This window comes from Calypte anna, chromosome 9 (genome assembly GCF_003957555.1).
Source record: "Calypte anna isolate BGI_N300 chromosome 9, bCalAnn1_v1.p, whole genome shotgun sequence".
Classification (NCBI taxonomy): Eukaryota; Metazoa; Chordata; class Aves; order Apodiformes; family Trochilidae; genus Calypte; species Calypte anna.
In genome coordinates this window covers 15,512,869-15,540,176 of record NC_044255.1, presented here as the reverse complement: position 1 = coordinate 15,540,176, position 27,308 = coordinate 15,512,869, and the positions used below count along the sequence as shown (strand labels likewise).

At 46.9% G+C, this 27,308-nt stretch overlaps 2 protein-coding genes across 5 annotated transcripts; both read right to left on the bottom strand.

Moving 5' to 3' along the window:
* Positions 1-211: 211 nt before the first annotated feature.
* Positions 212-19,945, bottom strand: PCYT1A (phosphate cytidylyltransferase 1, choline, alpha). Of its 4 annotated transcripts, none has more exons than XM_030455868.1 (9): positions 19,870-19,945; positions 12,995-13,135; positions 10,570-10,669; positions 8,397-8,513; positions 6,330-6,481; positions 5,445-5,523; positions 4,608-4,750; positions 3,358-3,546; positions 212-2,789 (listed from the first exon to the last, which is right to left on the bottom strand). In XM_030455868.1, the coding sequence occupies exons 2-9, from the start codon at positions 13,109-13,111 to the stop codon at positions 2,583-2,585; spliced, it is 1,104 nt and encodes a 367-aa protein (XP_030311728.1). In that variant the 5' UTR covers positions 13,112-13,135; positions 19,870-19,945; the 3' UTR covers positions 212-2,582. The 4 variants fall into 4 exon arrangements, with proteins under 4 accessions (XP_030311728.1, XP_030311727.1, XP_030311730.1 ...); XM_030455867.1 differs by lacking the exon at positions 19,870-19,945 and adding an exon at positions 14,127-14,486; XM_030455870.1 differs by lacking the exon at positions 19,870-19,945 and adding an exon at positions 13,562-13,617.
* A 1,528-nt stretch (positions 19,946-21,473) lies between these two features.
* Positions 21,474-26,721, bottom strand: TCTEX1D2 (Tctex1 domain containing 2). Its single transcript, XM_008493328.2, has 5 exons — positions 26,570-26,721; positions 25,999-26,132; positions 24,356-24,425; positions 22,494-22,557; positions 21,474-21,919 (listed from the first exon to the last, which is right to left on the bottom strand). The coding sequence occupies exons 1-5, from the start codon at positions 26,635-26,637 to the stop codon at positions 21,872-21,874; spliced, it is 384 nt and encodes a 127-aa protein (XP_008491550.1). The 5' UTR covers positions 26,638-26,721; the 3' UTR covers positions 21,474-21,871.
* Positions 26,722-27,308: the final 587 nt, after the last annotated feature.

The window sequence follows — 27,308 nt, the reverse complement described above, 5'->3', positions numbered from 1 at the left end:
TTGAAGTGTGGGGTGGGTTTAGAGGCGTGCAGGACAGCCCTGAAGCAGCAGCAGTGGGTGCACCTGAGGTTAACAAGATGTTCCTGGAGAATTTGGCTCACGTTTTGCCCAAAGATCTAACTCTTCCTATTCCTGAAAGGACAGGGCAGTACTGGAGATGAAGCTGATCCAGCGAGCCAAACAAACAAAGGATAAAAGAAAGAGACTAGTCTGGGATTTGAGTGTCAAATTTAATTTAAGTGCAAGAAGGAAGCAGGGATTACTGGTTATAAGAAACAGCTCTGTTATTCCAAGCTACATGTAAAACCACGGCTGGCTTACCATCAAGCACCCCAGGTTTTGCAGAGACCAAGGAATATGTTAAGGTCTCTGCAGAACAAATCACCATCCAAACCACCATTGTTATTCAAATGTACAGAACACTGTTGCTTAACTTGTGTTTAAAACAGCAGTAAGGCTCTAAAGCAGCCTGGCCTTCGTCATCCAGCTCAGGAAAGCAACATAACACCCATACTGAAGGAAGGGTGAGGAGGGGAAGGTGAGGAGGATGAGGGAAGAGAGAATGTAGGTGGTATAAAGTAAGTGCTCTACCATTCATAAACCACAGGATTAACAACTGGCTTGTACCAAGACACCATTATTTGCTCCTTGCAGCTTAAAACTCATAGCAGCCAACCATGCTCCCATAGCTGTGAATGTCCCTGCTGAGAGAGGTCCAAGTGGCAGATGGAGTCCCCAGAATACCCTTTCCTACATCAGTTCTGGCCTCAATGGAAGCAGAGCTCTGTCAAGCCCTTTGGACAGTGTGACAAAAGATCAGCAAGATAAAAGCCTGAAAGAAGCAGCAATCTGCTCCTATCACAGGCCTCTGTGTCCCCTGGAAGCACCACAGAGCCTGTGGCAGCACTTGAGGATTTGCCTTCTGCACCCATTGCTCCTCCTGCCCAGTAATCCAGCTCTGAAGACCTCCCCTGCAAGTACTGCTCTGAGCTGTCCTCCTCTGCCCTCACCACCTCTGAAGGTCACAGGCAACTCAGCCCAGTAGCTCCACACAGAGACAACAGGTATCACAGGCAAACCTGAACAGAAAAGCAAGAGGGAGTTTCACAGCTACAGGACACTAAATCCAGTCCCTCCAGTGCTGGCTGCCAGGACAGGGCACACCGAGCTGCTCTGAGTGCTGGCACACAGCACAGGGAGGGCAACTGCCAGCAGGGAGCTGCAGGCCATAAAGCTCAGTGTGTGTTACAGACATGACAGCAGGTGAGACATAGACCATGGTTTCAAACAAGCAGATTACACGTTTAAACTCTTGAAAGGCTGCAGTGCTCTCTGATGCTCTTTCTGGCCTGCCTCAAGGAGCAGAGTTAGAGGGCACCAATTTGCATCTAGTGCACAAGTCAGGTAATTGTCACATGGAATGGGACCCTTTCCTGGGGTAAAATGTGCCCTTCACCTGTCCCACTGCACATGCCAACATGGAGAGCAAACCAGCTGTATGAATTCATGGCTTGTCCTTACAGCAGCGACTTCATGGCACCAGAGTAAAGGACTGCTCCAGCCCCTAGAGCACAGCAACTGAAACACAGACAAACACGCATAGAGCACAGTGTTCAGGAGCCATGTGGACAGACAGTACAACTTATTACACACCAGAGACTGGGATAAGGAACTTCTTGAAAGGAGAACACACATTAATTTCCTACCTGGGCTCTCACACACCCAAGGAAATTCACAAGACAGCAAGAGCCCTGAAGCAAAGATTCATTCTCCAACAGCAACTGAGGGCTGAATTTTAGCTCAAGATTTAGTTTCTTGATCAGCTGCAAAGGCCTTTCCCCTGCAGGGCCCATACAATTTGGAGCCGTAAATGCTGTGCACTTACGTGCTGTGCAACTCTATGGTGCTGTGAGTTTTTACAGGATGTGACTCCTGAGTGCTAAGCTGGTAGATCTCTACTCAGCACGTCCTCACTGTGACACGTGGGGAAGCTCAGCTAAGAGGCACACAAGCACTACAGTGTCTGCTGGACAGATTCCCATCAGCTTCAGTGCAGCAGAGATGTCTCTGTTACCTGGAAGCCTCTTTACACCACCGCTTCCTGCATGCTCTGGAGGTCACGCTGGCTGAGGAACAGAGGGGCCTTTCGTTTGGCAGAGGCACAGATACTGCCTGGGGAGGGGGAGGAATAAGACAGAGGAGCTGAAGGAAAGAAGAGACAGATGGGTCTTTCTACTCTCCCTCTAGCCTGGAGGTTTAACAAGGGTAAAGAAACAAAAACAAAAGCCACACTTGAGTGCTATTCTTTGCGCTTTAAAAGAGTATTTTCTTAAAATATAAAAACCATCATCCCCCTGGAAACCACTAATACGTAAACAATAAAAGGGGAATTTGGGGAGAAGGGAGAGGAGGTTTGAATGTGCTTCCAGGCAGTAGCACTTGCTAAGAGCAATGGGTGCCTCCAAGGCCCTATGCTCACCATCAGCCCTGTTCCTATGGCTCTCTTGCTCATTTAGAGTTCCCAATGGGTCCGGATTTAGGATTTGGCAATTAGCAGTTCACAGCAAATCCCGGTGGGTAGCTCAATCCTCTTCATCCTCACTGATGTCGTAGGTGACTGCAGACTCGTTCTTGGAGCGGTTGGCCGGGGAGGAAGGAGGAGTCTTGGTTGAAAAGGGCCAGCGGAAGGAGGGAGATGGGGAGCGGTCGTGCGTGGGACTACTGCTGGGACTCTGCTTTGGGCTGATGGCCTGCAGCATCCGGCCCTTGCCCTCCTTCAGCATGTGTTTCTAGGGATGGGAGCAGGAAGACATTTGGCATGGCTCAAACAGCAATGGAAATGGACGCAACCTACAGCTTATGCAGCATTTTGAGTTGTTGTGACCCTTCAATATTTTCATGCAATCTAAGAGTGGGAAAAAAGCCCAAGCATCGCTCTAGGCTCTGCAAACTACCTGCAGTGGATTCACCACCCATTTTTAAGCACCACTGACATAAACTGCCTGCGGTATTTTCCCAGCAACACAGGAGAGCCTGGCAAAACCAAGTAGCTTCAGACTCAGCCCGGGTTAGTGACAAAGTGACTGCCAATCTCTTGGCTGCTCAGTGGCCTGAAGGACACAAGTTGGAGTTTACAGACTGGCCTGTAGGACATGGGGACCATGTTATCCAGCTTGCATGGGCTCTGTGTAAACAGGCAGTCCAAGCTTGGGACAACTTTTTTGGAGACTAGCAGCACATTGAGCACTGCAACAAACTGTCAAGCTTTGCTCTGCAGATCATGGGCTCCAGAAGCCCTAAAATGACTGCCAAGCTCTCCAAAATCCCTTTTCCCATTTACCAAGAGTGGCTCCTTACCAATGCACCTTCTGGGCCAAACATTTCCAGGAAATTGCCGATGAACTCCCGTGACTTCTCTTCCCACTTCTGAATGAGATCAATACTCTTCTCCTCTACTTTCTGTACAAATTCCTTTGACTTCTCCTCTACATCCTTCACCCTCTTTTTCACCTTATCCACACGCTCCTGGAGGTGGTATTTTTTCTCCTGTACAAAAAGTGGAGGATCAGAACACAGCTCATGAGATCCGAGGGCAACCACCTCTGCTCTGTGTTATTATACTGAGCTGCTGCTTAAGACTTGGCATCTCCATTAGTCTTGTGACACATCTCCTCCACTTCAGTGACACTTCTTCTCTGGACTAAATGGCAGACATAGCACGGTTGTAAGATGCTTTGTGGCAGGCACTGGCACAGTAAACAGAGTAAGACTGAACCCAGAGATAAGCTCTAATAGGCATGCATGGAAAAGGAAAATATTTATACAACATACAGATTAGGTTTGAGGGACCTGCTGTAGGTCTCTTTGCATATCTTGATAGCACAAATCTTTTTGCTGTGTGTTTTTAAAGGGAGGCAGAGTTATGCACCAGAGAGGTCAAGCAGACATTACCCCTCCCATTTCATTTTTGTATTCATCTGTATTTAGCAATACAGTCACAGTATCTGAGTGATAATAAAAAATATTTACTTCTTTACTTCCAACATCAGAAGTGTTCTCTGTCATGTACTCTGCTTGTGGGCAAGAGCTGCTCAGCACAGAATCAGAGTTATGTCCTGCTCTCCTACCCAAGCACTGCTGCTCCTGCAGCTCCAGAAAGGGATTAGTACACTGAATACAGGATCACATTTTATCCTAACAAATGACTCTACCTTAAGAACGTGTCTGAGGGAAGAGAAGAGAGATGAGACACAGCATTTGCTGCCAAGAACAACCCACACTTCATTCAATTCAAGAAAACACACATTTTACCACACACCCTGTCTCCAGCTCTTTCAACAGGTAAAATGCCACCAAGACATTTCTAACAATGGAGCAGTATTTGCAAAACCCCAGTTCTTCTGGGTGGGTCCCAAAGGTAGTTTCAGGGGTGGAAGAAGTCCAATTTCTACTCCAAGAATGCTGGTTTGCTGCAAATTTTTAGCCCTGAAGACTGGCCTTTTACTGGCATGCGGCAGGACTGTGCTACCATCAGAGAAGACTCTACACCTCCTCATTCTGTAAGGTTCTACTTCATGCAGCTTGAGGAGAGGCACACTTCAACTCACGTTTATGAAGCTGACATTGAGCTCTTTAGCTGTGTAACCACGCTGCAGGTTTCGTCTGGCATAAACATCGTAGTCCCGCACGATCCGGGTGATGATATCTGATGTTGAGATCCCCTCAGTCCTCTGAGTTGGTGCAAACATACCTAAAGGAGGAGAATGGGATCCCGGACAGCTGTAGCAACACCTATGGCAGAAAGCTGCTGCCACAGTTTCTCCTGTCAAGAGCTCATCTCCTCAGGCCAACACATCTTTGCTCTGTAACATACAATACCGGGGTCCTCCTTTCTGGGACTATAAGGAAGGTGTAGGACCAAAGCATGTCAAAACCATATCACTTTTTCTAAAGAAAAGCTCTTCACTTCAGCTGCTTTAGGGACTATTGTCTATAATACACTGCATACATAGTGTGGTGGAAAGGACAGGGGGTCCTACAATTCAGTGTGTGGAAATACAAGCTCTGGTGGCTGGGTTTGAATAGATTTAAGTGAGGTACATCCCCACTGAGTTTTACAGCAAACAGCTAGAGAGAGAACTGTGGTAAATTAAGATTCTCCATTTGTGACAATCTGTAAGCCAAACTGTGGCTGTTAATCATAGGAACTAGACTGGAAGTGGGAATTAACACTGGGCAATGCTTGGCCCTGGACATGGAACAATCCTTGCCTTAGGAAGCAGGGCCCAAAGCTGGGCTTCTCTCTGCCCTCAGAGACCAGGGAAGACCTTGTTCCCACAGGGCCACTGCCACTTCCCCAGGCATGATCCTGCCTCAAAGGGGACACAGGAGAAACTGCAGCAGATCTTTGACAGGAAGCCCTGGCAAATTTGACCCAGACCCACCTGCTTCTTTTATATGCTTATAAACATCATCGCTGCCAGCAGAAGAATAGGGGATGTCATCGTGTGCAACAAAATCGATCTGAAAATCAAGAAAGCAATGCAAGTCATCATTTTCTCATGAACATGCAAGTCTCCTACTCTCTGTCAAAGGATGGTAACTTTTTGCTCAACATCTCCACACAGGGGTGTGACAGAGAACAGCAAGACACTTTGCTCTTCAAAACCAACACAAAGCAGCCCCAAGTTCTCACTGGAAATTGCATATCAATTTTAAGAATACACCAGAGAGGAAAGATTGGGACTAAGGACACAGATGTTTTAAGCTCCACAGAGAAATGGCTTGTTAATGGCAACAAGGGTAAATTAAGCAAACTCCCGTGGAGACTTCTTTACCTCCCAAAGCAGTTCAACGAATGTTAGACCCCTTTCACTTTATACTACCAACTGGTAAAAGACTCTCAAGACAGCTTGTCTGTCTCATGCTGTGAGGAGGCTGATGTAGATCTAAGCTGCTCCTGTTGTAAGCAAGGAGTTGAACCAGATACCCTCCAGAAATCACTTCCTACCCACGTTATCTTCTCCCTACCATGTTTCACACCGATCTGTAACCACCATTAGCTTCCTCTAAAACAGTGAGAACACTCTCAGGCTTTTTCACTGTGTCACAATCTCTATCTTTAACATTACCTGCCAACTCAGCAAATGCTTCTAGTCTCCCAAGAAACACTTGATTCCTATAACCCAGCTCATTCTATATTTACGGAATTTCAAAAGGAACCGGGTTGCTCAGGCAGAAGTCACCCCCATGCATGAATTCTTGCTGTAAATAGCAAGCACAGACAGAGGCTAATCAAAATTCAGAACAGATCAGGTATCACAGATTACCCTGTGCTCTGCCAGGAACTCGGGGGTGAGTGTCCACGGGGCATTTCTCACCACTTCATCCACGTAGCGACAGTGCTGCACTGCATCATACCGTTCATTTTCATTCATTACCGTGAAGCCCTTGAAGTTGTGGGTTAGCTCATCACTGCAGACTGAAGAAAGAGGCACAGAGAAGAGTGAGTTCGAGGAACCTACCTTAATGTTTTTCCAGCTAAAGGAACTTGCACGCAGACCTGCTAAACCAGGCAGCTCCATCTGCTGCTCAGGGCTGGCACTGGCACTTTCAAACCCAGCTCTGCCAGCCATAAAGCACCAGGAACAGGGAGTGGTGCAGGGCACTAACCTCAGAAGCAATTCTAGGTAGGCTGTTTAGAGGATTTCTCCCCAAATCTGAGGGCCTACACCCCAAGCCATCAAGCCCTCAACACTTGCCAAGAAAACCAGCCAATACTGAACACAACTCTCTGGTATGAAATGGCATCTGAGGCCTAATGAGCAGAAACCTGCTTTTAAAACCATGGCTGTCTCAGGCTTTGAAACTGAAGCCTATGATAAAAACCACTGCCTGACCTTCTGATTCCACTAAATACCAAACTGCAGACTAGTTCTTGGGAGGTTGTATTAAAACAAAGGGGCAGTTCACAGCAAATTAATTTAGCTTAATTGTTGTGTTCTATGAGAAACTAAATGAACAACTCTTCAAAATCTGCAATGTAAGATATTGAGAAGGACGTATTTATTTGGTTATCAGACTAAAAAGTAAACAAGGCATTACCAGTCTCACTGGTATTGGACATATTTATGTTCTGGACAAACAGATGATAAAGAGTGGGTGAGACTGCTCCCAGCTTGGAGCTAATGTTCACGTGGCCTCTTGTCCCTCCCAGTTCCTGGTGTAAGGGGAGCAAATCATTGCCCTCCATCTCCCCAACAGTGTTCCAGAAGCAGGCAGCAGGATTACACACATTGCTACATTAACATGTAGCAATGTAGCACTAAGTTTAACCTGAAGTTTTTTTTCCTGTCTGGTGCACAGCATTTATGTGCAAGGGGATGTGTTTCCACTTTCAAGATTTCTAAGCTCAGAGCATTTTGCAAATTTGAGCAGCTATTTTTCAGCTCTCCTTCATCCCTTCCCCTTCTAGGCACTACTGTAGCATGCACAGAAAATGCAAAAGTACCACTATAAAAATGCCCTTAGCAGTGAATGAAAAGGTGATAAGGAAACAAACCACACAAAGATGTTATTATTGCAGGATCACAGTTTCATTTTGGTTCAGGAAGCTAATGGCAGCTGAAAAAACTAGTTAAAGGTATTCTCAGCTCTAACAGGTTCACATCATTACGGAGCTTGACCAGAGGCTGCCTCCTGCTTTTCACCATGCACAGCGTGACATGTCCTTAAGGTGGGTGAAGGAAGAGGCCAGCATGCTACAGTAGACATAAGACAGGGTTTCTTCTTTCCTGTTATATCCTTGAAGGAGGCCTGGCTGAAACACCTCTGCTAGATCTCCTCAGGCAGTCAGCAGCATACTCCTAGCATCATTTAAAGACAAAATGATGAACTTTTGTTTGCAGAAAAGGGGGTAGGCACAATGTCCAAGGACCCTCATGCTTCTAGCAGGACCAGTCTAGGATTTGCCACAAGCTGTCCCCAGTAGAGAGCTGGAGCTGGGGATTGACTTGCAGAGTTACACAGGTGACACAAAACTCAACCAGCCAGGGAGGGTCTGTTCATCATTTGGTAGCCGACTCATTTAGCAGTCAGATGCTCAACTGCCCCAACTATATTTTCACACTCAGATATGCAACTCACCAGTATCTATCATAAAACAGAGGTCAAATTAGGACAGCCTGATCATAAATAATTCTCTCAAACATTCATTTTGTGTAAGATTTCTTTCTGCAGAAATAGTAACTCAGTAAGACCCCAACAACATTTGGGATGCAGTGAGACCCACCAAGGCCATAAAGACAAAAACTCTGCTCTGTCAGCTGTATGCATAACCACAGTCAGAGCTAAACTGTACCCTTGTGACAGCCAACATCAACAAGGTCACTCCTTACCTCCAACAATGAGGTATGTGTTTGGGAAGAGGTTCTTTGCTTGCATCAGGGCCCGGGCATGTCCAGAGTGAAACAAGTCAAATATTCCATCAGCATAAACTCTGACAGGGCGATCCACTGCACCGAAGAGACAAAGAGACATTTGTGAAGATGCCTTCCTGGAGAAGCAGCTGCTCATGCCTGCATTTGTGGACCTTCTGAAACTTGTGGGGGTGCTGCATAAAAGTGGCAGAATGCAGAACCACAGCCAGGAGAGATTTGTGAAGGGAAATGGTTGGCTCTCTGCCTTCCCATGTGGAAACAAACGCTGCTGAGCAGAGTGCTGAAATAACCATATTCAAAGACAGACTCAAAACCTACCACATCACCATCAAAACAAGGTGAAGTCAGACCCAAGGGGAAAGCAAACCCTCAACACCTCCCTCCTACAGAAATCAGAAAGCAGCATTAATTTTTTGTGCAGCAGTGAGCTGCCAGAGAGGAACTGACCAAAATGTCTTCTAAGTGTTTGACTGCCCCCTGCCAGCCACAATGGAATCTCAAGACCTTTTCAGCATTCTCCTCTGCAACTCACTGCCACAGCTACCAATCTACCTGAGGGACCAGACTCTTGTGATTTCCCACCAGCATCAGGAGCTCCCCCCAGGCCTGTGAAGCTTGTGACTGCATCCAAAACCCAACTGGATGACCAAAAGAAAAGTAGATACAGTTCTGCTGAACCACAGGCACTATCAGCTGAATCCACAGATACCTAAGGAGGAACAAAGGTTTTCTCAGGCCAACTATGCCAGGGGAAATTTTAGCTCTTCTTTTTGAGGTCAGCACAGAGGTGAAGTGAGGTAAGAGCAACATTGCCAGGCAATAGCATGAGGATCCCCTGCTTCTAGTCTCCTAGGACTGCTGGTAACAGAAAGCCACACATTCCTGGTATCCAACACACTTGGGAATGGCCTGCTGCTCTCTGGCCCAACTCAGGCAGTCAGACTCCGAAGACTGATGTGATCAGGGGCACACCAAAGCTGCAGCAAGGGAAAAAAGCTGCCCTGGGGTCGAGCTAAGCAGAGCACATTTGAGGACAGCCTCTTATGAAAACACTTTTCAGTAAATCCACCTCAGCCTGAAGATTCCAGGAGGCTCTGGAGAGCCAAGGATCTGGAGACTGGAGACTGCAAAAGCTTTCTGTATTCCAGAAGAGGGCTGGTCCTGACAGGGCTTTATTAAAGTGCAATCCTGTTTGGGAAATTGGCAGGGTCATCTTTTCCTTTTCCTTTTCCTCCACACCTGCAGCAGCTACAGTTCCTGAGCACAGGAATAAACAGCAACAAGGAAGCATGCAATGTATTTTAAGACTTAGCAGAAAGGAGAGCCATTACTACTGAAATCAGAAATGTTTATGCAGGCTCTCAGGACTTTCAGCGGGGAATCTGATGTGCACTGTAAAAAGCTTTGGATTTCCAGAACAGCCTGCAGGAAACTGCTGCCAGGTCTCAATCTGAGCTGGCTCATCTCTCAGCAGCAGTCAGATAGGTAGAAATGCAACATTTTTATTGTCTCAGTTTCTATAACTGTGAAGCCAAGTAATACAGCAACTGTCTGCACACTGTCTGGCAAGCGAGGGCAGCCATCCTTCAGTCAGGAGTCAGTCCTGCCTCTGCCTCATCTTTGGGCTTGGGAAGAGCCTGGTTTAGAGAATAAAATGACAGGTTCTTGTTGTGGGGCTGGCCTGCTGTGCTTCGTAACACTGACTTTAACTGAAATCCAGGCTAAAATGGGACATTCTAGACAAAGTTGGTTTTACTTGCCCATTTCAAGTTTCAGAAAAGGTGACTTTGGGCTGCCTCACAGTAGTACAGAAAAATGCTCAGCTCTGATACTACTCTGCAGCTGTCGATGGCACAGGAAGAGTTAAAACACAAGTATCTGTTTGCTTCAAACAGTCTTACTGACGAAGGTACATCTCCTCACACACACAAGCTCCAATTTCAGCTGTACCTGCGGGACCAACTTCACATGGGAACAGTTATCTAACCAACAAAGCATTAACTAAGTCATTGGCTGCAGACCTGGTCTGACACACAAGGTTGGTTTGGTTGCAGAGATATCACAATCATACCCACCCCCTGCAACCCCAACATTAAAACAATGCCTTTCTGGTCTCTTTTTTTTTACTTACAAGGGGTCCCTCTCATCGCTTCTTCATACGTTACTCTGATGTATGGCTTGCTGTAGTCAATCTCCACTTCATCTGAAAACGGGGCTGGTTCCCTCAGTCCCTAAACATCCAGAGAAGGTCAGCTGTGAGAATGCAAAGGTGAGTGTGGCAGGGCAGCGCTGCACTGCAGTGTCCCTGTCACCCACTGTGACACTGAGGCTCACTGTGTCTCTGCATGATTGACACATGTACTAGAAGACTAACTAGTGCTAAACCTCAGAACAACTGAAGAAGAGATAGAGGTAAAAGTAGAGTTAAGACTATGGCAGAAATAACAAACCCCAGAAAACTGGAGGCTCAGATGTGCAGCTGGTAAACCCAGACTTTTGACAGCCGTTCTCAGCAGTTCTTCATCAAACCTCACTGTCACAGCTCCAGCTATGCCCACGCTGGCAAAACCATCACTTTACTGAGCCTGAGTGCTTGTGATGTGATGTACAAACCGTAACAGCTCCTCACTTTGGGTATATGAATGAGTCAAAGAGCAATACCAACAGTGGCAAAAATGTCCAAGGAATGTGTTTACCATCACCCATTTCTGAGCCATACAGTGTGAAAAGACTGATCTTGATCTGTGGCAGAGTATCTCTAACTGCCTGCAGGAAAACCTCTCTCATCTGCTAGCTTGACCACAGCACATGTTTAATCAGCAGCTGAAGACCAAGTATGTTTTTATCTCATCTGAATGACAATAAAACATCTGCCCTTCTCAGAACGAACAGCTCAGTTTCCTTCTAGCCAGGTGTGGGGCAGCAATGGATGTCTTTCCTGAGACAGAAGAGTAGGAAACAAGCCTGCAGATCATTACAATAATTCCTTCAAGCTTCAAAAAGCTAACCAGGAGTTTCACTTTCTGGCTTTCCTGTCCCACTGTAGCATCCTGTGACAGTGCCCAGCACCACTGCAACCAGAAAGACCACTAGTATTATTGCTCATGTCATTCCATATTAGACTGTTCAAAGTGAAGTGCACAGGAAAGCAACCACTGACTACTACTTTCAAGCAAACTGATAATGATGAAAATCTCCTGTAGTTCATTGAGTCTCTAGTGTCTGTGTTTCATATACCCTCTCCTCTACCAGGATCCTTACAGTTAGGTAAGGTTCCAGGTCTCTCCTTTCATTACTGCCATTATAACTAGAACTTTTGTCTTGTGCTGTTTTACAGACAGATACTTTATCTTGAACACAGGACAGACACTGATTTGAAGAACAAGTGATTCCCATGGAATAACCTGCACTCATCTCTTTCCTTATTGAAATACATGGGGTCTTTAAGAGGGACAGGGTGGGTTTTGGCAATATAGGATATAAATGCTCTGTGGGATAAGTCACACAACAGCTCTAGCCTCCATCCCAACACTTGCCTCAGCAGTTCTCACTGCTCTTGCTGTTCTTACTTCATTACCATCAGTCAAATGCTCTGGGACAGGACTGAGCTACTCCTGAAGAGCAAAACATTGTTATCAAAGAGGAAAGCTGAAACACGTCACCATATTTTGCCAAGGACTATGACCCCAGTATGACGTGGCAGGCATGGTAGCTGGCTTTTGGCAGAGATAAAGAAAGACAAACTAGAGAACATGTGATATGCAGGACAGCTCCAGGAAGAGGACAGAGAAGAGCTGCAAAAAAACCCATCACTGCAATATAGCAGCTAGGACAAGTTCAAGTCAGCCCTTGATACTAACATTAACTGGCACAGACTCCCTTCAGAAGAGACCCCATTGGCTTCAGCTTGTTAAAGCTGTCCCAAGGTTCATCTAGAAGCAGAAACTCCATTGATTGCATTTTGAGTTTTTGTGCTTTTATTTCAGATTACTGCGAAATACCAGCAACATAATTGCGGTCTTCTGCCAGACCAAGAGAATAAAAAAGTCATTTTCCCAGTGTTTCAGAAAACAGATATAATAGACTGTTTCTGCAGGGTGCTTACAGACTTCAGACCCTCCTGCAGTTCCCCTGCTTTGAACAGGACTACTTTCTGTAAAGTACTTGAGTCGTTATATGCTTGTTTGGACTATTTCTCCCTTCTGCTGGGTCACTTTCAGAAAAACCCATCTATCAAAATGCCTGCTTCTCCATGGATATCTATATGCATGCCTGTTTGGGTTCAGTTTGAGTGACAATAAACAAGCTGGACACATAAAAGCAGCTTAGTGACGCTTGCCTCAGACCTAATTTAAGCTCCTGCTCTAAGTATGTTATTAGTATGAACAAAGGAAGATTTTAAACTGGCTTTGCAAGGTGGATAGCTACTGTCATTTGCTTCTTTGCCCCCTACTTATTTCCTCTGTCCACAGAAAAATAATCACATTTATCTTTCTGCTACTACGGTTGTGTCCTACTCCCACAAGCACCTAAAGCTCTGATCTCTGCTTACTTACCAGAGAGCGTCGGGACATTTTTGGAGGGATTCCATCAAGCTCTGCTGCCCCATTGGGGCCAGATCCATCTTTTCTTCTCTTTCGGGAATTCAGCCTGGAAGAGGTCGGTGGCTCCATCTTGCCAAACACGTCCAGTAAGAACTGGAACAAAATGAAGGAGAGAGGAAAAAAAAAAAAGAAAAAAGAGAGAGATATTTTCAACTCTTCTAAAGCAGAATCAGTTAACAGCACACACAGTGTACAGAAGGTCAGTGCAAAGACACAGACACCTAACAAGGGGCTTAGCCAGTTGTATTTGGCATCAGCTGCCAAGGCTTCACTAACAGTTCCTGGTGGGAATACTGAATCCTTTAATGCAACTCCAAGCTGTTCTGCAGACAGAAGTGTGCTGCAGTCGGCTGGCTGGAGGAAAACTCATACGAGAGTTGAAATGCAAGTTGTAAATCATTACTACAAAGCTAATTATGCTATTTATAATCTGAAAAGCAACCTAAAGATTAAGCCATGCTCAGTCCACATTCAGCCCTTCCCCAGCTCTCATTCTGATGAATGCAAACACTCTTCTACCCCATGTGCCTCCCCCTTCCAGCGCAAGACAGCTGGTGGGTTTGCTGCACCCCTGTTCAGTCCTGGAGGAAGAAATAAGAGTGACGGAAACGGTGCAACCCATGGCAGTAACTTAAATAACTAACTAGTTGCTGTTTGTTCTTTTCTTTGTTTGACCAAGCTGCACCTCCTCGGTGGGGTCAGTTCACCTTGGGATAGCTGCCACCATGCTGCCCTCTTGTCCTCTATCCCCACTGCAATAGTGACTCAGCTGATGGTGAAGAAGCTGCTGACACCACATTAGGGCACACTTCTGGCACTTTACATTCCAGGCTGTAATTAGTGAGGGTTCAGCTGAACTGTTTCTGTGATGAACAGACAGATGGACAATCAGTGTGGGACAGAAATGATAACAGCTATCTGGATTTGAACTGGAATCACTGTACGTTCACAAAGCTGAAGCAAAGCTAGGGATTTACAGAAAGCATGGCAGCAAACCTCCCCTTTCAGCTGCTGCAGGAGTTAGAAACAGGTGCTAGATCTGCAAAGTTTATAACTAAAGAGCAGCATTATCTCTCTTGCTCACCTGAAGTATGCAGCTCTCCACTGCAGCAAATGCCATTTCTGTCCTGCTGTTCCTGAAGGCAGCATGACCCCTCCACCTAGAAATGATGCTTATGTACATGCCTCAACACCCTAATAATAAGAGCCATGTGGAATTTAAATGTCACCCACCCACTTGTGGTGGGTGTGTTAGAAGACGTTAGGTGGGGCAAATGAAAGGCATGACAAAGCACAGATGTCCCTCTGAACACCAACCCTCTCCTCAGCAGAGGATCTCTGCTAAATGTTGCTGCTTGGGACAAGCTGAGACTGTCCTCAGTAAGGACTACTGGGCAAAGCTCTGCTGTTCAACAACAGTAAGTGTGGGCTTTGTACAAGAGAGCTATTAAGAAGCAGATTTAGTGATTGGACTTACTCAAGCACAAATGACTCCAGGTTAAGGAATGTTCCAGAGTAAGGAGCCAGATGCAGTTTAATGACAGGCAAACATAATGCTGTCCCCACCTAGCATCAATGAGATGATACCTTATCATCAGTGTTAGGGTGAAGTGGTTAAGGGTTAGGGTTATCCCAGGCTGCTCTGCTAGACCTAACACAATCCATGAAGAGCAGCAAAGGAGACTCATCAGTGAGTGGGCAGCCAAAAAAATACTAAGAAGACAAAAGTGACAGCGAAGAGCAGCCACAAGGACATTTAAGAACCGCATGAGCCATCCAGCGCTCACTCCAGAATGCCTGTGAGTCAAGTTTGCCAAGTTTCTCCCATTCCAGTAATTAATTTACTATTTCCTAGCAACAGACAAACATATGGGAGTGTGCAAAAGTGATCTTAGGCAAAAAGAGTTTGCAACCCTGAGCTCGAAGTCTTAAAATACTAAAACATTTAACTTTCTGGCAAGATCTGCGCTATAAATGCAGCAGCTTTCATCAGAGTGCCTCTGCGAAAACACAGGGCGTGACACAAATAATTCTTTGGCTTTGCAAGATGTCATCTTGTAAGCACACTCTTTATCAGTTATTTACTTCACCACCATGGTTCTAGCAGAAACCAGCCAGTTCACAAAAAGCAGCAGACCTCTATCTATGGTTCAAATAACTTTTGTGTTCATGGAAACAGTGGAGGGAATATCAGCAGATTTTCTTGTTTGGTCAAAATAATTCCACCATGCTTCAAAGTCACTCGCTGGTCTCTGACCACTTGCTTTCCTTCTCTTTGGAGAATGAAAAGTCTGTTGATGTGACAAACACAGCCATTCTGAATCACCGCCCAATGAAACATAAAGAAGCACTGGCAGAGGCTTTGGAGCTGAAGTATGAACACCAAACAGGCGAAACTCTTCCCACATCAGCTTGGTCCACCAACACCCTGACTTCTCTGCAGGCACGCAGACACTGCTGAGTTACTGCCAACATACTGCTGCTGGATGCAGAGCTCATGGTCAGACACAGAACCACAGGTCAGAGCACAGGGGCAGCATCATGCTTTCATGCGATGTACAGCAGCACTGTCCAAGCCCAGGAGAAATCTCCAACAGTTTCTTCCAACCCCTCTCACACCCCAACCATGTCCTTTCCTCCTCCTCAGCCCACTTTCTACTTTATGGGGTACATGTAGTCAAGTGATGGCAAACAAGAGCTTTAAGTGAATGGATTGGTTTGTGTTAAATAAGCAGCAGCTATCAGACAGCACCAACCACCCAGCAGCAGCTCTACCTGATGTACCAAGAGAGAAACCTGCTCTAGGATGGCATAAATATGCTCTACCTGCTCTGACCTGCAGGTTATATTGTTGGTGACGGAGCCTCTGCAATGTCTAGAGAGCTGGCCTGGGCACCTCATGAGTGACGCAGCTCTGCTAATTACTGAAATTAATGCAGAAATTAAACAATAATTTTGCCACTCTTCAGAGCTCTAAAACCTCTATCCTGTGGCTAGCGTGTTTCTCGGAGGTCTCTCAGCACCAAAACTTGCCTTTGCAAAAAATTGGAACACATTGGTTTTTAAAAGCAAACCACAACTTACTACAATAAAATCTACAAATCTAGAAGGTTTCATTTTTACCCAAATGACTAGAATAATATCCCAAACAACTACTTATTAACAATGGATCCAGCATCTGTAGCTGAAGCTTAATACATGAGCACACAGCTTTGCTTCCCCACTGCCTGTTTTTAAAATTAATTACATTTCAGCAGATGGGGAAGAGGAAAGAGAAAATAGTTCTCAAACCTCATTCTGAAAAACTCCAAGATAAAACCCAGGCATAACTGGAAGAAAGAGTCCTGCTTTAAAATATTAAACATAATTCTACTTTACGGCATCACCATACTGAATTACTGAGTGTGTGCTGAACATGAGAAACTGCCTTGCTAGGAGCGAAGTTTAGAAGTGCCCCATTTGGGAAAGCCATTTCAAGTGCAGATACTGAATAAGGGACAAGCAGAATGAAGGAAGAAGTAGGTATTTTCTTTAAACTGTGGCAATAACAGCCTTCAAGAAATCACCCAGCACTTTGCTGAATGTAATACTACAAAGATCAAGTAATTTCCCACTGAAACACTAACACTTCTGGGAGCAAAGAAGGACAAGCACTGACTATATCAAAATAAAAACACATAAGCAGGGAAGAAATTTAAAACTTTTCCCTTAGTGAGAGTTAACTACATATCATCTGAGCTGGAATTTAACCCATAGCAACAAAGTTTCACCCTTCTGGATAATGAAGAAAGTCAGCAAAATCTTACTTAGAGCCTTATCTCACTGTCTGTATCTTCCATGGACAGTGCTGATGTTCTGTTTTAGCCTTGGTGGTAACCTTGCACTTCACCAGAGAAGTAGCTGAGAAATTTCTGCACCCTAAGCACACTTGATGGCATGAAGTCCTAGCCCATCTGCATTCTCTGTTTTAATTCCCAAGGACTTTCTTGAAAAATATAATTATCTGAAATCTACATGCAGTAGCAGGAGTTCCTCTGCCACAGATTTACATGCTGAAGTAAAACAGATTACTGCTACTAAAACTCCAAGCCTCTTCAAAACAAGAACTGAGTGCAACAACTCAGTACAACACTCCTGCTCAAAGCTGCTGCATTTCCCACCAGGGACTGGGTCAGCACAAGACTGGCACACTGGACCCAGGCTCCCCTACCATACCATCCCTCTGAACTCGGAAAGCATTGGCATAGTCAGACTGTGCCTGACTGTCATGTGCTGCTTTGCCTACAAGATATTTCTCTTCTGCTGACTCATCTGCAGGCAAGTACTACTAAACTTCACACTCTGCCAGCTGTCTGCAGAGAATTGCCTTGACACATGGACAGTGCTGAAGTGAGAGCCTCAGGGATGAGGAATAAATCCTGTCACTTCAGATAATTACCCTGCCTGACTGTTAAGTACCAAAACTACCCAAATTCCTCAGTCACAGTGAGGAGAGATCCTTTTTCCCTACCTCCAACCCACAGTTTACAATTAACCTTACTGGCTAGCATCCCTGTAGAGACCTGCTGCACACAGAAAGACTCAGAAGAGGTTACTGATGGAAAAGTCATCACATACTCCTTGAGAAACTGATGAAAGCCTGATCAGAGATGAGGGTTAACCTCCATGTAATTACTGTGAGAGATCAGGATCTCTCTTCATCCATGCTTAAGACTCTTGCCAGATCTCCAAGGCAACTTCATTCCCAGCCCAAGCTCATCAGGGCCGAACTCTGCCCCAATTTCCAGACTGAGAGTATGCTGCTTAAAAACTGAGTAATAATGGCTGCAACCCATCCAGCTCACCTCCAGAGAAGACTGTGACTCTCCAGCATGGCTGCTCTCCCCACAGTCAGCACTTGCTCTGTCAAGATGGTCTAAGCCCTGAAAGCCCCGTCCAAAGGCTACTGCAGGATGTGGCAAGCAGAGTCCTGTCTACACTTAACACACAGGCTGCTTCAGCTTCTCAGGTTTGAGCAAAAGCAGTTATCCTTCAGCATAATAATAGCCACATGAAGGGGATTCCAGTTCAGCCAGTGCCACACACGGGTCAGCAGCATCCAGATCGAGACCTTGGCTCTCCCATTTAAAAACAGATCCCCAGGCGTCGCATCCCCTACTGCTACATGCAGGCTGAACATTTCCTCCAGCAGAGCCCAAGCATGCTGAAGATCTGGTACCCGTGTCTTGTAATTGATGAAAAGGCTTTTCACCAGTAAGTCCCAAATGGCTCAGGATAATTTCCTCTAACATCACCACAACTGAGAACAGTGCAGCGTGATCACCTAGGCAGTGCTGCTACGAAATAAGACACACACAAAAAAAAGAGACACTGCTGGCAAGACCTTCTCCATGAATTCACAGCCCTTCTGGGTACACCACAGCCCTGAGGCACAGAGTGTCCTGGCATGTGACAAGTCTCTACTTAGCAAAGCAGCAAGAATAGGGTTTATGCAGAATTTCGGAGAGCATTCAGAGCCTGCCCAGGGACTATGAAGTACAAGGACAGGCAGTCATTCTGTCCTGACATGTATGTCACCTTCTGTTGTGTTTTGTTTCTATGGATTAACAAAAGCCCTGGTGGAGACTTCAGGAGGGCAACTTCCTTTAATAGGTTTATACATTAATACCAATCCTTGCTGCAACAATTATTGTTTGTGGCTCGTTCTGCAGTTAATTTCAAGATAGATAATTACAATCCAGCTCTCGGACTGAGAAACTTCCAAGTCAAGAATTTTAGTGATTTTGTATACACAGGAAATTTCTTCAGGAAATAAAGCACACATTTGCCACCTGGATTTCAGAAAGAAATACATTGGTTGTCCTCAGGCCCAGGAACCCTCATCAGTCCCTGCTTTTGAGCATGCCAGTCTTTGCCTGTGACTGGGGTACCTGGTGCTGCAACTGCACAGCGTAGGGACAGAGGAGGGAAGGCTACCTGCAGCATCCTGCACCTCCCTCCACAGCAAGCAAGGGCTACTGAGAAGTATGACAGCTCTCAGAATTCCCATAGACTTTAATTACACCACCATTAATCAGCGGTGATCAGGACTTTGGTGGACACAAAAAGCGGGTTAGAGAGGATGTGTGCCTGCACAGCAGCTAGGTCACACCTTCCCTCTCTGCACCCAGGGTCACCTCTTCATTGTTCTCCTCTCTCCTCAGGCCTTGGCTGAGTCCCTTAAGTGGGGCCTTGCCCCCTGAAAGCCCCCATGCTCCAAGCCCTGAGGGTGCACTGCAAGAGTTTCCCAAACCATCTGCTGCCCCCAGCTCAGCGGGCCCTGCCATTCCCCGAGCATCATGCCCGAGCCTCATGCCCGAGCCTCAGCCTCTCCCCAAGCCCTCAGCAGGGGAAGCAGCGGATCACACCCCCTTCCCAGCAGACACTGCCCCTTGCCCGAAGCCGAGTGCCTTCACGTCCCTAAGCGCTGCCAGCACCTCACAGAAACCCTGTGCCACGGCCACCCTGCCTGGCCCCGCAGAGATGGTGTGAGGTGCCCCCTCACCGAATCCCCACACCTGCCCTCTGCCCCTGTGATGGGCACCCCCGCTCCGGCTCCACAGCGAGTGTCCTGTCCCCTCCTGAGTCCTTCCCCACACAGCACTTCCAGAGAGAAACCCCAGAGCCACCCCACAAGCTCATCCCACATCCCCCCCAGTGCCGCCCCCAAACTCCAGTGACAGCCCCCCCAGTGCCCCCCTCCCCGCAGTGACAGCTCCCACAGACACCCCAGTACCCCCCGGTACCAGCCCCCCCCGGTGCCCCCTGTTCCCCTGACACCCCCGTACCAGCACGCCGCCAGCCGCTCCCGCCTTCTCCGCCCGTCCCGTCCCCCGCAGCCGGAGCCTCCCCCGCCCCGGCCCCGCCCCGCTCCCGCCAACGCCAACGGGGGCGGCGGGCGGAGCCGCTGCGTGTCGGGCCGGGCGGCAGGAAGGGACCGGCCGCGCCCCGGGAAACCGCGCCCGGAACCTCCGTTCCGGCTCGCAATGGTTCGTAGCCTGCCCGGAATCGGTCTCGTAGCGGGTGAGGAAGGACGAGCCCAGCGGAGCGGAACCGGCTGCTCCGGGACAGGGCGGGTTCACCGCAGCCCTTCGCACGCTGCATGGGCGGTGGTGCAGGAACTGCACTGTCCCGCTGTCCTTCGGCCGCTGTGGGTCTTTCCTCAGGGAAAGCCCGGCACCGTTTCCCGGCCCAGACCGAGGCCAAGGCGGTCCGAAGCTGAGCGATCAGTCTCGAACTTGGGAGCAGCTGCTAAAAACCTCCAAAATCAGAGCGAGCACAAGGGGAAGAATTGTCCTTTGATAACCGCGACTTGATCAAAGTGTTAAAACAAGAGTCCGAGGGCATATATCATCATCTGGCAGTGGCTTTATGTGTGTGGGGGTCCCCAAATGTCGCACAAACCGCAGGGCACCGCGGCATCTTCTGCATCCTCGGCAGCTCCCAAAACGCGGAGTAGCCACAGGTGCTGACTACGCAGCTGGAGAAGTCGCCCTCCATTTCCCATCAGAGGGAAACCAGAGTAAGCCACTTCCAAACAAATAGCAGAGAAACAGGGACCTGTGGTCTGCAGTACCATAGCCAAAAGAGTGACCCAAGAAGCTGAATCGTAATCTGTTCCTTCCCTGCTTTCAAGAGCAGGGCAAGAGAGTGTTCTGCTCCATCAGTCCCTGCGGGCAGGAGTCAGGGTTCAGCACACCCAACTCCAGCACTCTAAAAAACACTGAAGCCACTGAAACGGCTTCTGTGACAGCTGTGATTGCTCCTCGGTCAGCACAGAGAGAACAGGCTTCACCACAGAGCCTCTCATCCCATCTTCTGACAGGAATCTGAGAGGCACTCTTGTAGCACCCCATCTCTTAGGAACCAACCCGATCCTCTAACTTTTGGGAAGAGGAGAGGCTTTAAATACTTCTTTTCTGCTGCTCTTTTCTAAATCTGGAGTCCTAACAAATTCAGTCGCCAAAAATCCACCCTTGTAGCCCAAACAATGACAGAGGCAAAGACAGAGAAAGCACTGAGGTGCTGAAGAGGGCAATGAGCAGGGATTGCACCCACAGGTGCCAAATTGCACCAACCCAGAGAGCAGTTACAGAGGGAGGGAGGAGTTTCAGCAGTCCTGGGGTGTGCAGGCTGCTGGCCTGACCTAATGTCCTAAATACCTTGTCTTCCTATCAATTAATACCATCTCGTGTGACGCAGCTAAGATTCACAAGAACAAATCTGGATAACCAGAATATGAGGTCAGCTTTATGCGTTAATTTACTGAGAATTCTCAGAAAACGTTCATCTGAGAAGCACAGACAAGCAATCAAGGCTACTGCATCTTGTAGAGTGGGGGAAAAGGACATGCAAATAGCAGAGGTCAAGCCACAGGAGAGGAAATATTTAAATACATAGATTTATTGTGTTACATTTCTTATAAATATTTCATTCATTTCAGAAAATTAACAAAAATAAAAGCAGCAGGACCTTTTGAGACAAAAGCTGAGTTTGCCTTAGAAAACAACAGCTACTGGCAAGACACTTTTTTAGGATAAAAACCAAAACACTATATAAAACCAAAGGGTGTTTTAAAATAGAGGACATAATAATACTGTGCTTACAGTTATAACAATATCCACCAGGAAGAAGGAATGTTGTAGTGTGTAGAACAGGTGTAGGACATGCTTTGTAGAGCTGTTATTTTGTTAGGTACTAAAGGAAGAACATTGATGCTTGTGTGCATGTTAAAAAGTACCCTACAGTGTTCTGCCCCACCTCTGTGCCTCTCTGTGATGTTTGACATCTTCAGTAGTAGAAGCAGCCAAATGCAGCTACCACACAAAAGAGGCTGTCCTGCAAAAACCAGACAGGTTCCATGTTAGTAAAGGCAAGCTCTTTGCTAGCCAAACATTTAGACATAGCATAACTTCACATAGCACTATATTGGGCCATTTTGAGCCTTTTATTTAGTTTCTTATTCACCTGCTTATGGTTTAACCCAGGCCAGTGTGTCCCAGTGCCAGAAGTGCCTCAGTTTACTCCATCCATACACCCACAGGTATATAGGTGTCAGTTCAAAATAAAATAATAATAAAAAAAACCAACAAACCCCTTGATTTTTGCTCAGTCCTACACTCCAGCCATACTCTGTGATGGCAGTTCAGCAAAGCATGTAAGAACTTTGTTTATCTCAAGTTTCCTCTCCCCACCTGTGAAATGGTGGAACTATAATGACTTTTGACTTAGGAAATACGTTTTACTGTTGGATATCATATCTAAGACTGTTTTGTGAATGAAGACATAAATAATACTATTTCAATACTCTTGGCTCCTTTCTATCAGTGATTGTTTTTTCTCTGCTCAGTATCTAAGGTCACTCTGCCTACTGTAGCTTTACACTTTCCCATGTAAATCAGCCAATACTTACATTCATGTACACATCATGAGCATAGCTGTCAGTGTCAGCATCCCAGAAACATCGTGCAGCCATGCTAGCAAAAGGAGACAGAGTGGAGTCATCACCCACAGAGTTCACCCGTGAGGACCTAAGTGTTCACAGACACTCTCTTCAAAAAACAAATTGAGCTTTTTTGAGAGATAAAGCAAACAGGAAGCATTCTCCTGAATCCTGAGCCTAGATCCCTGCTGCTGAATTCCACCACCTGCTCTAACTCCACCCCTGTATGTGGCGCAAGCTCCAACTTCAAACTCATCAGCTGTCAAACCCCACCACCTCCACTGTGCAGCAGGACTTGAAACCTCACTGCTGTGGTACTTAAGAATCTTTTGCTTCTGGCCTATGTGTGTCAGAGGCGACTTGAGCTTATTTGTTCTTGTCCCTCACCTCCTGCACCCTCACAGTACATACTCCCAACTTATTTATAGGGAGCTATCGTATTCCTTGGCAAATGTTGTGTTACTAGACCATGAGCTAAGCTCCTCTAGTCCTTTCATATCAATGTGCTGTTCCCTGACCATCCTGATGACCTTTTTCTACACCTGCTTCAGTCCAGGCCTTTCCTTGAAGACAAGCAACAGGACCATAACAGAGAATATTAATAATACTGCAGAGAAGACCTTGCTGCTGCCTTGTCCAATGTCACTGACACTCGCCTATCTCAGCTGCAAATGCCCAGCTCCCTGCCTGACCCAGTCAGTCTTGGCTGATGAGATCTGTTTGTGGCACAGCATGTTGTTCCTAGTCTCTACACATATGACTTACTGTTACAAGATCATTGGATTCCTCCTTTTTTCCCCCTAGGCTTCAGGGTCATTCTATTTGTGGCGTTTTTTGGGGGTTTGTTTTGTTTTTTTTTTTTCAGTTCAATATTCCACTTTGCTTCTGGAATACCCTAGTTACCCAGTAGTTTGCATTAAGATGTTAGTGATCATGCTTCTTTTGTCTCCTGGCCATTGCAAACCAGAGAATTTCCCTGGCTGCTCTGTCAGTCTGTGTTGCTGGGCTTCACCTTTCAAAACAGACCAACTCATTGAACCACTCCTTCTGGTACTGTGCTCTGGAGCAGGCTGCCTGCAGACAGATATTCCTGAGAAAAGTCTGAGCAGCAGGTACAGACCTTCACGACCTCCAGAACACTGAGGCATCTGATCTGATAAGATCTGCACTTATCTTCTGCTGGAGCACCAGGCACAATAATAAAGATAAGCCCAGCAGATAAAGCACTCTCATGTTCTCTTTTGCTTTCTCAAAGGCAAAACTGCTCAGAGGAATTCTGTTGTCTGATTGCAGGCATCTGGAGATGGACTGCAAGTGCTCAGCACCCACAGTCTGGGCCCTATTCCCATGACAGTAATGCATGGGGATTACAGAAATTTAAACTTCTGAAAAATGCCTACGTGGGGAGATTAAATGCTAACATAGTACTTACAGAAATCTGGCTTTAGACAGAAGTGAGTTACCATGGCTCTTGTGTTCCAGCAGGGCCTTGAGAATGGGCCGGGCTGAGTGGGTGTGATGTTGTTCATCATGAACACAACATAAAATGGTTTTCAGCAACACTCCCCTCAAATGGTTTTCAGCATTGCAGCTTGCTAAGAACCACCATGCAGCCATTTATCACAGGATAATTCAGTCAGACACAGTCCAAGCCCTCGCTTGCCACTTGCAGAGAAAAGAAAGTGCTTTACACTTTGATCATCTGCAGAGCGATCCTGGTACCTAGGAAAGCTGGAAGCAGCTTCCAAGGGGAAAAAAAAACCACCCAAACCCAAACCAAACACAACCTTAACAAAAATGATAGAAATACAATTAGAAGATGCAAAACTTACTTTACTCCTTCTCCTCTCTGCTCTCCAATAACAACCTGCACCACCATTTTGTACCTGTCAAATCCCTCCTCTGGAGAGAGAGAAAAAAATAATAGTGAGAGCAAGAACTTGTTTAACCTGAGCCCAAAACAGGACCCAGAAAGCTAAAGATTTCTGTTACAAAGCAAGTGTCCCATACAAGTCCATTCAATAGGAAAAGTGGACAGACTGCCTTGCAGCTTCTTTTTCCTACATACATAATGGACAGAGAACAGGGTATTTGGCACATGTCAAAAGATGTATCAAAGGCAGAAGACACCTCTGAGCAGCCACATTATGTCAGCATTATACTTTGGCAAATTTCAAGAACATGGAAAGAATGTAATTAAGACTGATGGGGGGAAAATCCAATTTGAAAAAATATTCGCTTATTTTAAAACTGTTCTGATGCAAAGGTATTGTAGGGATTCTTCTGCCACACGCCTGTTACTTTTGCTTTTGAGCTGGGATAAAAGACTACATAAAAGCACACAAGGGTCTACTTTATGTGCCTGCAAAGATATGCAGTTGTCACAATAGTAAAGAAATACCCCTGGGGCACAGGCCAGATTGAATCAGATCATGGCAATGCTCCAGAAGCCAAATCAGAACAAGCATGTTTAAAATAAAATATAGATCTTAATGCTTGTCTTCAACAGAGCAGTGTCCTGGGAAGACTCCAGTGCTCTGTTTCTGCTGGGGGATTGAACACCATGTGCTGGGCCTGGTGACATCTGCCATGGTGATGCTTTTCAGAGATGCCAGTCAGTACCAGAGCCATATTGGGCCAGTCTTGCTTCAGGCTACTGCAAGTGTGTTTACAGATCACTGAAGCCAAGCCCTGTGCATATTATCTTGTCATCAACAGGTGCTGGGACTGAAGATGCTGCTGATTTTAAAGCAGATGCATAACTTTGGAAGAAGTGTAAATCCACAGTTCCTGCTGAGGGTGACAGTGTGTCTGTGTCACTGTGACAGGCCAGCCCAGCAGATGGAAGCAACAGTCTGTCTCCAGGAAGAAGGTGAGAAAAAGGCGCCCCTGCCAACTCACATCTATGTACTTGTTTCAGCACTGAACACAGGAAACACCTGCTGGAGCCTGAAGTTTACTTCTTGCACTCAGGAAGGTTGGACGGAACCCTGTGTAGCACTGCCATGACCTTTTTGCAGTGCTGCAAACCCTTCCTGGGCTGACTGTGCTCCTAACCCTAACTATCTCCCCCTCTGCTGCACTCAAGTGGCCTTGTTCTGCTCTTTCTGCTTTTTCACTTTGATGTAACTTTCAGCAGAAAAAAGGCAGGAATGGTTCTGTTTATTGAAGCAAAAAGCAATGAAGCATCTCTTCTTCCTTCTCTCTAATGGAACTTCTTTCCCCCTGCAGCCCCCAAAGGCTGACATCCCACACCAGCCAGTCTATATGAAAGCAAATCTTGTCTGCTCGAATTAGGTTTCTAGTTCTGCAGGCGAGGAACATGTGTATTTAGGCCAGAATGTTCTGTAACAGCAGACTCGAATCAGTCAACAGGGAAGAAAAAGATTTCAAGAATAAAGGAGGAAAGAGGGATCTTGTCAAAGGGAGAGGACACAGTAAGAAATTCAACGACTTCCCTAGCAAAGCTCCTTACCTTTCAGTCTGTCTTTTATTGTCTCTGATAATGACTGTGTAAGCTGAGGCATTTCTTCTGGGACGTACTGTACATTGGCCAGTTTCTCCTTCAGTATGGCATGGATGCATTCTTTTACCGTAGATGATTTAAATCTATCAGGGAAAAACCAAACCAAAACAAAAAGAAAACAAAAACCATCAAAAGAAGGACCAGAAAGTTCACACAGTGAGTAGAGACATACATAACTCCACCTGGGAAAATTTAGCTTTCACACATTAAAGAAAAATGGAATGGAAAACCATGGGAAAAAAAAACCCAGCATGGACAGCAATGTTTAACCAGCCCTGCCAGAACCACAAACACAGCGTGAAACCAGTCCCATCAGGGGTTGCTTCTTCAGCGCTGTCCCCCCACCCGTGCTCCCCCCCATCTCACGTCACACTCAGTGCCCAAACCCCGGAGGCTCCCGCATTCCCCACACTTCCCCCCCACCTCCCACAGCCCCTGGCAGCCCCTCCTCGGCAGTTCCCCATCCAAACCCCTCAGAGACCCCAGGACGCCCCGCGGTGCCCCAGTCCCACACCCTCACCGGCGCTGGAAGCCGGGCCGCAGGCTGTAGGTGTTCCCGGACCCATCCTCGGGGCCCAGCTCGCCCATGGCCGCAACCCCGGCGGCCGCCCCGGCGTTAGTCGCCCCGGGCAACCCGCAGCCACTTCCGCCTCCTCTGCGTCACGGTGCCTCACCCTACGTCACGGCGCCCCACCCTACGTCACGGTGCCCCACCCTACGTCACAGCGCCCCGCCCCTCCTCTGGCGCCCGTGGCAGTGGGGACAGCTAAAGTGTCTGGACCCGTGGGGGAAAGGGAAAGGGTGGGAGGAGGAGGTCCCAGAGCTCTGTGGGATGGAGTGGCCGTGGCAGCAAATGAGAGGGACCCCTGTGCTCAAAGACACCTCCGCGAGCCCAAACATCTGCATCAGCACCCCAAACATCTGCATCAGCACCCCCAGCCGTCAGCATCCCAAGGCCAGGCTTGCTCCTTTTCTCCAGGATCTTCTTAAATCTTCCAGAAAGGCAGAAAATTGTCGCTCCCTCTCCTGTTTTCGTTGGGTAGAACTGTAGGATCAGTTTTCTGTTCAGGAAAGCTTCAATTTTTGAGAAGACTGCAGCACCCTATTTTGAGAGAACAAAGCTGATAAACACTTTGTTATAGCTTGTGGCCAGCCCTGGTATGTGGGTTTCCATAGTGATCAAGATCTTTAGCAGTTCTGAGCTAGCCACGTGCTGGGGCAAGGAAGAGCAAACCCAGGGCAGCTGACCCAAGCTGGCC